The sequence below is a fragment of the Hippocampus zosterae genome, chromosome 3, assembly GCF_025434085.1.
Source record: "Hippocampus zosterae strain Florida chromosome 3, ASM2543408v3, whole genome shotgun sequence".
In the NCBI taxonomy this organism is placed as follows: domain Eukaryota; kingdom Metazoa; phylum Chordata; class Actinopteri; order Syngnathiformes; family Syngnathidae; genus Hippocampus; species Hippocampus zosterae.
Genome location: NC_067453.1, coordinates 7303728 through 7315809, shown reverse-complemented (window position 1 = coordinate 7315809; position 12082 = coordinate 7303728). Strand labels below are relative to the sequence as shown.

At 42.9% G+C, this 12082-nt stretch overlaps 1 protein-coding gene across 3 annotated transcripts in view; it reads left to right on the top strand.

Annotated features, from left to right (window-relative positions):
* furinb (furin (paired basic amino acid cleaving enzyme) b) overlaps positions 1 to 11856 on the top strand; it is a 73374-nt gene extending 61518 nt beyond the window's left edge. For all 3 annotated transcript variants that reach the window (XM_052060058.1, XM_052060060.1, XM_052060061.1), the window contains exons 11-16: positions 1311 to 1414; positions 1895 to 2012; positions 2110 to 2289; positions 3354 to 3481; positions 6416 to 6544; positions 7709 to 11856. In XM_052060058.1, coding sequence (XP_051916018.1) covers positions 1311 to 1414; positions 1895 to 2012; positions 2110 to 2289; positions 3354 to 3481; positions 6416 to 6544; positions 7709 to 8361 — 1312 coding nt within the window. In that variant the 3' untranslated portion in view covers positions 8362 to 11856. The remainder of the gene's footprint in view (positions 1 to 1310; positions 1415 to 1894; positions 2013 to 2109; positions 2290 to 3353; positions 3482 to 6415; positions 6545 to 7708) is intronic.
* Positions 11857 to 12082: the final 226 nt, after the last annotated feature.

Sequence of the window (12082 nt, the reverse complement as noted above, 5' to 3'; positions counted from 1 at the left end):
GCAGGCAGAAATGTCTATATGGAAAAAATAAAATGAAGCTCTTTTCACTGTGTGCTTCTTTGAGCGTTCTTGTCAGGGGAAAAAAATACAAAACAGATATTTAAACCTTCAAGGATTATTGCAGAATGAACAATGGAGTTCACTTCTGTTACGCTTTATAAAATTGCTCATCCAATAAATGTTTCAGTTAGTTTTACAATCCAACTGTAAATGTGCGGTCAGCCTAATTTGTGATTCAACAATTTATCATCTTCTAATGTTAAGGGTCTATGCAGGAAAAAGCATCGGACATTTTTCAGTCTGTGTTCTGCCACTCGCTGACCTTATTCAAACTTAAATCTGTTTTTGTTCTTAAGGCAGACAAATAATCATATCAACGTCAAAGTATGTCAGACCTAAGCGGTGGGTCTCGTGAAAGATCACATTCAGCATGTTTCCCTTGATATGAGTAACGTCTGATCGATGATCTTTATGGGAGCTGGGTTCAAAGGCCATGCCTGTAATTTGTATTTGTCAGTGCTTTACGAGAAGACATTTTTCAAACTCTGATCTCCTTGCGGGCACAACAGGCTGTCATCAGTGACAGCGCTCTATTTTATCGGGCTGTAATCTCATCTATAAATTTGCTCGACATGACAGGTCGATCCATTTGAAAGGAGGAAGTATTGTCTTTCTGCTGTTCTATTACTCCCATCATTCAGCTCTGCACTTCTTGTGGAGATGATATTGAAATAATGGGAAGCTCTTGTCCGTCAAAAGCACACTGTCCTATTCGACAGTATTTCCGACAGTTGTTGGCTTTACAGTAAGTCAAAGCATTGCTCCCGATGAGCCTTTTCATTCAACTTCTTTGTTGCATGGAACATCAAGTAAAGTTTCTACAATGTAAAGGCTACCTATTGCGATCACCTTACACCCCTGTGACAGTCATTACAAAGAAGTCTAGACAGGACACATTCACGGTTTCCTGTTTACTTTGAGGCTAGCCTGGTTTTATATCAGTGTTAAAACCACACTATGAAACAGCATAGTTGTCATAATTAAATGACATGGTGCTCAGGCCCTTGTCTTGACCTTGTTATAGTATTCTAAAAACATTCTGCCTTTCCATTGTTACACGCTAAATTATATTTCCACAAAGGGCGGCATACTTCTCAGCGTTTCTCACATCCCTTCGCTTCCTTTCTTTTGCTATACAGTTAGAGGTCAGCGAAGCATCACAGCTCATAATATATGATGGGGACTAAATTACTCCTTCTAGTCTTGTGCGGCATGAAGATTAAGTGGCCTCTTTCCCCACATTCTGGCAGTACGAACCTGACCTGGAGGGACATGCAACACCTGGTGGTGAGAACGGCCCGTCCCAAACATCTCAGCGCAGGAGACTGGAAGACCAATGGAGTTGGACGCCGAGGTAGTACTGACTGCACTTGCTTGTGTACTATTAGACTGTTCATTCATAATCAAAAGGACCTCCTTCTGTTTTTAAAAATCTCACATAAATTTTGGCCGCGTTTGATTGGTCAGTGTGTCCGCCATTCTGGACGTGACATGTCCATTTGTGTCGTGACACATTTAAATTACAGGTGTCAAATTATCGCATTAATTGCGATTAATTAATTACAGTCACATTTTGCACATTATGTTTTTGACCGCGTTAATCTAAATTTTAATCTCTAACTTGGGATACCTTCCAGCTAATCCTTGAGCCTAATGAGGATGAGCAGTATATTGTAGAAAACAAATGAATTATCACAAAAGCGAACCAATTCTTTTTTGGTGTGTAAACTCTAGTTCCCCTTCTTTATTGGTTCAGCGCATCCACATTGTTTACCTAACATTCTCAGCCAATCAGTGACATGGAAGTAATGCCAACAATGTTTTCTTCCGTTAGTGAGTCACTCATACGGATATGGGCTCCTGGATGCTGGAGCAATGGTGGCTTTAGCGCAAAACTGGACCAGAGTGGGGCCACAGCACCAGTGTGTTCACACAATGCTCACAGAACCAAGGTGAGGGTTGAACACATCAGTCACCATATTGCCCCTCAGGGGTGACACGTTTATTTGCGTAGACACGCACCATTAAGTTGTCTTGTCAAATCTGCAGAGACATTGGGAGCAGGCTTATGTTAAGAAAGAGCGTCGATGCCTGCTGGGGACGGCCTGACTACGTCAGCTCTCTGGAGCACGTTCAGGCTCGTCTCACTCTCCTCCACAACCAGAGAGGCAAGCTGGCAATCCATCTCATCAGTCCTCTGGGCACACGCTCTACCCTATTGTTCCCCAGGTATACAATGAAACACTGCACACCGGACAGTCTGGCTTTTTTTCACTTTGAATTTCACACGCGACTTTCAACAAAGCGTCATATGTTTTTGAGCCAAAATATGTTGTGGCAGAACTGGATAATGTGCAAAAATGTTTAACTATTTGGAAGCTGTGAAAAATTACCTGCAAAATGTTCCTCATGACATGATGTTAATTGAGGTACATTGTAGTGAAACTCCGCTACAATGAAATGAATACAATGAAATCATGTTTGCAGCAAGAAATTTTTCACAACAGGGTTTTTTTTTTCCTGAAGCAATTTAGATCTCAGATGTAAACACACACGCACACAAAATATGTGTACTCTTTATTTTTATTCCAATAGTGAATAAGTGTGAGCATACACTTATTTGACACTTCATATAGTCACTGTAGAAAGAAAAAAAGGGAACGAAATTGCGAAATTTACAATCAGCATTCACTTTCACTTACATCAATTTCTTGGATAATGTCTTTTACTTTGCTTCCTCCGTTTTTCATTTTGATCACTTTCACCATCTCTTCCAGTGTCAGAGCTCTTCTTGAGTTAGCTGCTTGACACCCAAAGGTCCGTTTTGGAGCCATTTTAGCAATGCAACGTTCTTGCTGCGTCTGAAACTAACAATAACAAATACTTCCTGGACTACCGCGCATGTGTAAACCAGTGTGGAGGTTGCTGTTGCCGTTTCCGAACAATGCAGTAGAGGTCGCTGTTGGATTAGACTTTGTTGTAGTAAATCTTGTTGCGAGGCAAGAGGAGAGAAAAAGATTTCGTATAACGCAACAGGGTTTTTTTTTTTTTCGTTATATGGGGGGGGGGGGCTGGAAAATGGGAATAGTGTTAATGCATGAAGATTTTTTTCACACTAAGATGTATTTTCACCCATGCAGGTTTCAATGTAGAGGAGTTTCACTGTATAAACATATTTGGTTTGAAGTATTTCAGTTTATTACTATTCAATTGCTCTCTATATATCTCTCCAAAACATGCTTTTAATTCTGATTCAGGAAAAGAAATACAAAGTGCTATGGTTATTTTTACAGGCCAAATGACTTCTCCACTGAGGGATTCAATGACTGGGCCTTCATGACCACCCACTCATGGGATGAGGATCCTCAAGGGGAATGGACCTTGGAAATAGAAAATGTTGCAGCTACTAGCCGTGACTACGGTAACCTAATTGGCTTCCATTATTTGTCACTTGGATCACGTCACACATCCATCCACAATATATTTTTGTAAACTTTTTTAAACAACCCTATTAGACACTATTTAGAGGTACTGACAATCAAGCAACGGCTATTTTCCGTTGCTGGGTCCTCTCGTTGGAATGAGCTTCCACTGAACGTTATGTGCATGCTCCCTCACTGCCCATCTTTAAAACTTTGTTGTCATATTACACACGGTACATTATATGAGATATATGGAAGATAATTTAGGATGATGAGACCGTCCCGTGTTTTTCTTCTGGTCCTAGAGGGATTACTTCCACCATGACTCAAATGGCCAAAGGGCAAAATAAATCATTTTGTCTGGATTTGCAACAAAACTAAATGGGCTATTGGTCAGCACATGTGCCACCTTTCCACAAATCTTTATTGAGCAAAATGTTTGCATCATCCTGATAGCTCACTCACTGCCTAACATTCATCAAAATAATGCCTGTACCCTTTTAGCCTTGAAGTAGCAAGTATAGTACAAGTCTCTCAGCCACACATCACTAGAATAGAGGATAGAGTGAGAGGAATTCTAGGTCAGGGGTAAAAGTACAAAGATACGGTAAGCCTCTTTCTTTAGGTTTGACTCCAATCCGTATTGAATGAAACATATATCTACTGACTGACTTTTGCTGTCCCATAAAATGGAAAGCATAAGATTTTCCCCCTCCCTCATTGAGCATTGTTGTCCTGTTTTTCCATTTATTTTGTCAACTCACTTTGTCAACCGAGCTCACCAGCTCCCATTTTTGTAGGTGGAAATAAAGACTGTGCCTATCCTTTGGCGTCAGGCAATGATAACCGCAGCGGTGTTATATTATGTCAACATGCTGTCATCTTCCCAGCTGGGATATTGTCTGTGCAAGGGCAGATGGAGGCTCATTTTCTATAACACTGCCTAACCTTTTTCCTCCTCCTTCTGTCCTGCATCATTACAAAAGTAAAGAATAAGAAAGTGAGGCATTGAGATTTGAAAGAGAAACGTGAGATTAGATTTGTGTGGTTGCCCGAATTATTACTGGGAACACACATACAAAAGTAAAATTGAAAATTTGTCAATTTTGCCACTTGCCCTGAAATGTTATCACCACCAGTTGGAGAAATGCTCATCCGCCAAAGCAACCTTTTTAAAATGGTTACTTTTCAGCATAAACAAGACACCAATATCACCAATATGCCACGGTTCATTTGACATGACTCTGTGTCTAATGTTTTAGGTACTTTATTTCACTGCGCAATTGGTGCAAACACCTCTCGTTATGACATATACAGACAGCCTTGCAAACTGTGAAAATGAATATCTTCTAAATGAATAGGTGTCAGTCAAACAGCCCGGACATTTGCTATGGCTTTGTGACGAGCGCTCATTAGGTTGTGCCAGGAAACTACGGTGCTGTGTGTACTCAGAGCGCCTGCTGTCTGCCTCTGCCGTCTGCCGTATTATGGTCATTTGACTCGCGACGCATTCAGCATTTACTTCCTCCCCCGTGTCTTCATGACACGTTTCACCGTGTATTTAATTAAAAAATGGCACTGGCTAAAAAGAGAGCCCATCACCATGTTGCCTTGTTTGTTTACACAGAATTTATCAACACCAGCAATATTCCACTCCAGCGTGTGAAATGATCCTTGATGTTTGTCATTCATTTTAAATGAATTGATTTACATGCATATCCATTTGGCAGTGTTACGACTGCCCGAATAGCCTCGGTGTCGTTTTTACTCAGAGCGTCTGGGCGTGACGGCAATGTGATTTTTCTGGCTTTAAAAACAGCTCAGAGTAGCTGCAGTTATGTTCAGAATAATAGGATGAAATAATGGGTGAGTAAAGCTCAAAATTCTTGTAATGGTTTTTATGTCTGCACACTCAAATTCAGAGGCTGCACTACACACTATTCCAAGTCAAAATGATGAACAAAAATGTGTTGTGTTTTTCCTTTGTAGAAAATGTCCAAAAATAGCAATCTGCATTTTTATCTTCAGAAACTTATTTACTTTGTAAACAAAAAAATAAACTGTCAGGACTTTGTTTTCCTGTGACTGACTTCATATCCACAACCAAACAGACCAGTCAGCTACAGTAGCTGCATCTTGTTTCCAGACCAACCCGATGTTAACGTAATGCGCTGGCAGAACCTTAATGCAGTCAAATCAATCAATACATCTGTTGTTTATGAGGTGAAACCAAGACATCTAGAGTAAAGTACCATATTTTCCATACTATACGACATTTCGGAGTATAAGGTGCACCTTCAAAGAATTGCCTATTTTAGAACCGTTTGCCTTTGTAGGACACGCCACATTATAAGACGCATAGAATAGAAGCTACAATAGTGGCTGCCGTTACGGAATGCATCCGTTAGATGGTGCTACTCGAAAGGGAATACAATACAATGCAGCTTTATTTATATCAAGCTTTCACAACTGCTGCAGCTAGCTGTAACAAAGCGCTTTACCAAACATTTAAAATACTACGCCCAAAGAATCAGAATATCGATCCATATATAAGGTGCAGCGGATTATAAGGCGCACTGTCAACGTTTGAGAAAATTTAATGCTTTTAGGTGTGCCTTAAAGTGCGGAAAATACAGTACAGTGCTCCAATTTTCTAAGACTGGAACACCAGTTCACAGGTGCTAGATGTACTGGGACTCCATGCAACACAGGTATGAAGCAACAAGAAACATTTACCCTCTAAATGTTGGGCTTTTTAAAGAAAAAGGCTGACACTGCTTTTCCCAAACCTTTCCTTTACTTCACTTTCTTTGACTGAGTACAAGTTGCAGTATTGTGTGTATTGAAATATGACTGTAATACTGTTAACACAACGACTAATTTCTCATCTGTATCCTCCTTCAACCTCCTGTTGGTCTGTCCATCTCTTTCAGGAGTGCTGAGTCAGTTCACTCTCACTCTGTGGGGGACAGGCTACAACGTTGTCAGCCCTTTGTTGTCGGACTTCCCTCGGCCTTCCAACAACAGCTGCAAGACGTTTGATGCCCAGCAGATCTGCATCGGTGAGATGTTTTACACACAGGCCATCAGTTGTCCCGGAGCATGCTCTTTTAAGTTCCAACAAACTAAAATAATGTGTTATTCATTATAAAATTGTGACATATATTTCAGTTTTTCCTGATGACATTGCATGTTTGCATAATGGCATCATTCGTACTTCCTCCATTAAAGGCCACTAAAAACAAATGGCTTGCGCAAGCTTGAATCACAAACTATGGATTGACAGCAGACAGGAAGTAAATCAGAAGAAAGGTTTGCCTTGTGTGTGTGAACGCAAACGAGTCAAACAGACATGTCTGTCTCTTTTCAGCTGCCTTGAATGGGCAACATTGAGTTGTAAAACTTTTCTGCTTTGTCTCTGCTTCAACCCGCAAAGTGCCACTCAATCAAATTACATATTCCCTTAGAACAGTTCTGCTGCCCGTCCGGGTTCTCCCTTAGGGATAAAGTGAGAAGCTCGGTCATCCGGTAGGGGCTCATAGGGGCTCAGAGTCGAGCCACTTCTCCTCCACGTCGAGAGGAGCCAGATGAGGCGGCTCGGGCATCTGATTAGGATGCCTCCCTGGTGAGGTGTTCCGGGCATGTCCCACCGGCAGTAGGCCCCAGGGACAAGCCAGGACACGCTGGAGAGACTATGTCACCCAGCTGGCCTGGGAACGCCTTGGGATCCCCCGGAAAGAGCTACAAGAAGTGGCTGGGGAGAGGGAAGTCTGGGCTTCTTTGCTAAAGCTGCTGCCCCCGCGACCCGATCCCGAATATGCAGAGGAAATTGGATGGATGGCAGTTCTGCTGCCCAGTCTTTCCATATAATTTTGCTGCTTGATTTACCGACTTTTCGACACAAGTAAGGATTTATTTTCTCCAAAGAAGCACCGAAACCGAAAAGACTGTTGTTGTGGCAGTGGCACACTATATCGTGTGTGAGATTTTTTTTCTCCCGTCTCCTCTATTGAGTGACAGAGAGCTACAAATGACATGTTGCCAGTTTTGGCTGTGTGCTCCAAGATGAAATACATCTCTGGTGCCAATAGAGCGGCAGCGTCCATGATGACGGTGTCGAGATAGCGACGGCTAATTTGAGTCATTCTCAAATTACCCGTCGTTTTATCTAAATCTCATCGATGAAACATCTGCATGTTCTTGTTTTTGTCTTGCTCCTCCCACAGAATGTAGCCCAGGCTTCTCCCTCTTCCTCCAAGGCTGCGTCAAGTTATGCCCTCCCGGTTTTACGTCGGGGCCACAGCTCCTTAATCTCTCTCTGGAGAACTGGGTGGACTTATCTTCAGTACAAGCCTGCCTGCCCTGTCATCCCACCTGTCTCACCTGCTCTGCCACGGGGCCCGCAGACTGTCTATCCTGCCCGCTTCACAGCCGCCTGGTCCTCACTTCCTGTTCGCACCAGAACCAGGTCCAGCGCAAATCTCCTCTTGCTGGCGGAGAGCCCAGACAAGAGGATCCAGCAACAGATGATGATAAAAGCGGCGGAGGCGGGGAATCTACTGACCCGCGCTCGTCTTCTCAGCTACCCGCCGTCGTGGCTGTGCTCAGCTGTGCCTTCATCCTGGTGGCCTTTGCGGGTGTTTTTCTCACACTGCAGCTGCGCTCGGGTGGCTGGAGAGCCAAATTGCCCGACAGACGAGTGGACTTTGGTTTTGGCCTAGGCCGAGGACAGAAGAGGAAGGCTCGCATATGCTACAAAGGGATCCCCACCGTGTGGGGGGATGAGGACATGACCGCCTACGAGTCTGAATCAGACAGTGAGGAAGTTGGGGGTCGGAGCGAAAGGACAGCTTTCATCAAGACGCAGAGTGTTATCTAGTCGACGCCTGGATTTCCTTTTCCAGGGTTCCTCGGTTCACTACAGAATTCCGCAATCTGAATTTGTAAGTCAAATTATGTCATAATTGATCACTAACCTATGCTGATCTGGTAGCGAGGTCAGAAGTACAGTTTGAAAAAGACTTGGAGGCCAAAAGTACAGGGTGTTCCTAAACCTATGACATCAATTGAAATATGTAAATCTAGGGTTTTTCGTGCACTTGCATGAGTTATCTCCATGCTTTGTCCTGTTTTCCCAAAACATGTAGGTGAGGTCAACTCAACTCAAAACTCATATAACAGTGGGAATTTGCAGAGGTGGGCACATCAATCTGTCAGTCATCCTTCTAACATTAATTCAGGCTGGCCCACTGCGTCCATCAGTGGCCGCGAGAGTCAAAAACGTGTTTACTCCGACGCACACAGGCGCAACCAAAGCAGACTTGAATAATACGAAAGAAATAAATTGGTGGTGTGTTTACTTTCGGTCCTGCAATTACTTTTTCCCATATTGTTTTCAATTGTCATGCTGTGTGTGTGCGCATATTGGTGCATATGTATACAAATATACACATGCGCGTGTGTGTGCGCGTGTGCGTGTGTGCGTGTGTGTGTGTGTGTGTGTGTGTGTGTGTGTGCGTGTGTGTGTCCGCGCGCGTGCGTGCGTGTGCATGTGAAATAGTAAGTATGTCCTTGACATGGATTGGCTGTCGACTGGGCCGGCCTGAAATAATGATGGAAGGATGACTGACAGACTGACACGCCATCCTCTGCAAATCTGAATGTGTGTCTGAAACTAACGATTACTGTTTGTAAAGTGTAGATTAATCTGGCCATCATTATTTTGTTGATTAATCAATGAATCAGATTTTTTTTATGCTTAAATTTCCATCAAAAACAGAAGAATATAGATGTAGCGATATATTGATAGACATATATATAGATATATATATTGATAGATAGATACAGTAGATAAAAATGGACAGGGCAATATATATATATATATATATATATATGATTTCATCACTGGTTTAAACGGTCACATATAAAATGGACAAAAATGTTGATCGGTATTTTCCGAAGTAAAAGTATTCAACACAATTTTAATCACTACGATTTGAAAGCGGGCTGAAGAAATGGAAAATATTTACTGTTGAGACACTGCAATTCTGAATATCCATCCATCCATCCATTTTCCGAATCGCTTAATCCTCACTAGTGTCACGGGGGGGTGCTGGACCCTATCCCAGCTGTTTTCGGGCAGTAGGCGGGAGACACCCTGAACCGGTTGCCAGCCAATCGCAGGGCACACAGAGACGAACAACCATCCACTCTCACACTCACACGTAGGGACAATTTAGAGTGTTCAATCAGCCTGCCAATCATGTTTTTGGAACGCGGGAGAAAACCGGAGCACCCGGAGAAAACCCACGCAGGCCCGGGGAGAACATGCAAACTACACAGGGAGGCCGGAGCTGGAATTGAACCTCTGCACTGTGAAGTCGACGTGCTAACCACTGGACTACCGAGCCGCCCCAATTCTGAATATTTGGTCACTTAAGAGATTTTACTGTCAAACCAGAACAGTCTACTGCGTGCAACACCTGCTACGGTGCACATCTGAATGTCCTGCGTGCTGCTTTGCTTGATTGTGCTTGAGCTTATTCTAACACAAAAATGCCTTTTCCTTGATTGTCAATGTCACAATTCACCCTGAAAAAGTGACATTAAAATCAATTATTTTGAAACGTAAACATTTAGTCAAACATTCAACTTTTTTTGTCGTGATAAGTTGAGCTAGAATTGGCTATGTTGATGTATGGGGGGAAAAAACAAACAAATGGAACACCCTGTATGATACAATCAAGTGGGAACTGCTCGTGCCTTTCTTGTGCTGCGTGACAACATGTTCTTACGCCACCGCGCAAACTGATTTGGTCATATCCTCAAAACCGTGCTTTGTCAAGAACCGAGGACCCCCGTAACAGTTTCAGACCCCAACTCAATGCCAACTCCTGATCGAATTTGGGGGAAATAAAACGCAGGCCTTCTTGTCCCACCAAATGCATCCCATTTTTTTCATTGTGTATTTATTACCATTTGTAATTGTATGACTTGTTTAAATACAAAATCACCTCTCCATATAATGGTGAGGTTGATTATGGTGCCGTGTCAAACTCAAGACCTGCGGGCCGGATCTAACCTGCCATGTCATCTTACGTGGCTGGCAAAAGCTTGCCGCAATTTTTTTCTTGATCTTTTTAAACAAGATGATGATGACGATCGATGTTCCTGCACAGAACATGTTAGGTAAGGCACAAGAAGTGGAGCTGCCTCGCGCTCTAGCCAAAGATTCGTCTGTAAACACGCGTCATGCATCATGCAGATCACCTTCTGGCTAGTGGATGTCATGGCTTGTTAATATTAAAAATGATTTCATGTGTTCTAGTTGGAGAAAAAAATGTCACACCCCTGGTCGAGCCGCCATTTAAACAGAACGGCCACCTCGAACAAAGGCGCAGAATGGCTGGAGGCTTAACCGAGGAAGCCAAAAACATTTTCTCCATGTTTGCCGACGATTAAGGTGCTTTATCATCGAGATATTTTTGCTCTTGATTTCCAGCCTGAAGCGGTGTTGATTTTATTTAGAGAACATCTCAGTGAAGGAGAGGACCCCTCAGCAAATAGTTATTTTTTGCTTCAGAGGTAATATGATTATCAGAGCCACACTGAAAAGAAAAAAGCCCATGCATCCATTCCGTTCTATACCACAAAGTCACGGGTGAGCCGGAGCCTATTCTCGTGTACACACTGGACTTGGAGCAGGGCACACCTTGACAAGCAACTAATCACATCACATTTACACCGACAAACACTTGAGAGCTTTCAATGTAACTAACGTGAAGGCTTTGAGAATGTGGAAGAATGCCATAGAAAAACATGCCGACACCACACAGCAAATCTGACTTGACATTCGAACCCAAACCTCAGAAGTGGCGACAGTGCGGCACCTCACATAAAACCATCCATCCATTTTCTAATCCGCTTATCCTCACGGGGGTTAGAGAGTTTTTAGAATGAGGGAGGAAACCGGGGTACCTGGAGAAAACCCATGCAGGCACGGGGAGAACATGCAAACACCATACATGAAGGCCAAAGCCAGAATTAAACCCTTCACCCCTGCGCTGTGAGGCCGACGTGCTCACCAGTTGACTTCCGTGCCGCCCTCTCACATAAAACATTCTCTTGAAATCTAAAAAAAAATGTTCTTATTGTTTTTCACTGAATTAATTGTGGGGGGGTTTCAGTTACAGTCTGGCCCTAACTTCTTCGTACAGCAGAGAGGACATTGACTTCATCTGATTGAAATAAAATTAAGTCTTTTCATGTTATTGTATTTTTATGTTTGTTTTACTTTTTTTCTATTTACCTTGCAGTGGATAATATTGTGGAGATCAATTTCATGCTGGAATAAACTGGCGTTGGTGTTTGCAAAGACCCCGTCTCTCTTTTCATGATTTAGATTCGCACACTTAGCATTGCTAATTGTATTTGCTCGCCAAGCAAGCAGATGGCGGTGAACTTCTCCCTGGTCGTGTTTCAGCTTTACCACTTCGGTCCTCTATGGACACCTGTTTGAGCTTTGATTTCATCCTCTGCGGCCTTTAAAAAACATTAGTCCTAGGAACCAATTTGTAGGATCGACATAAATTTGTCGATCG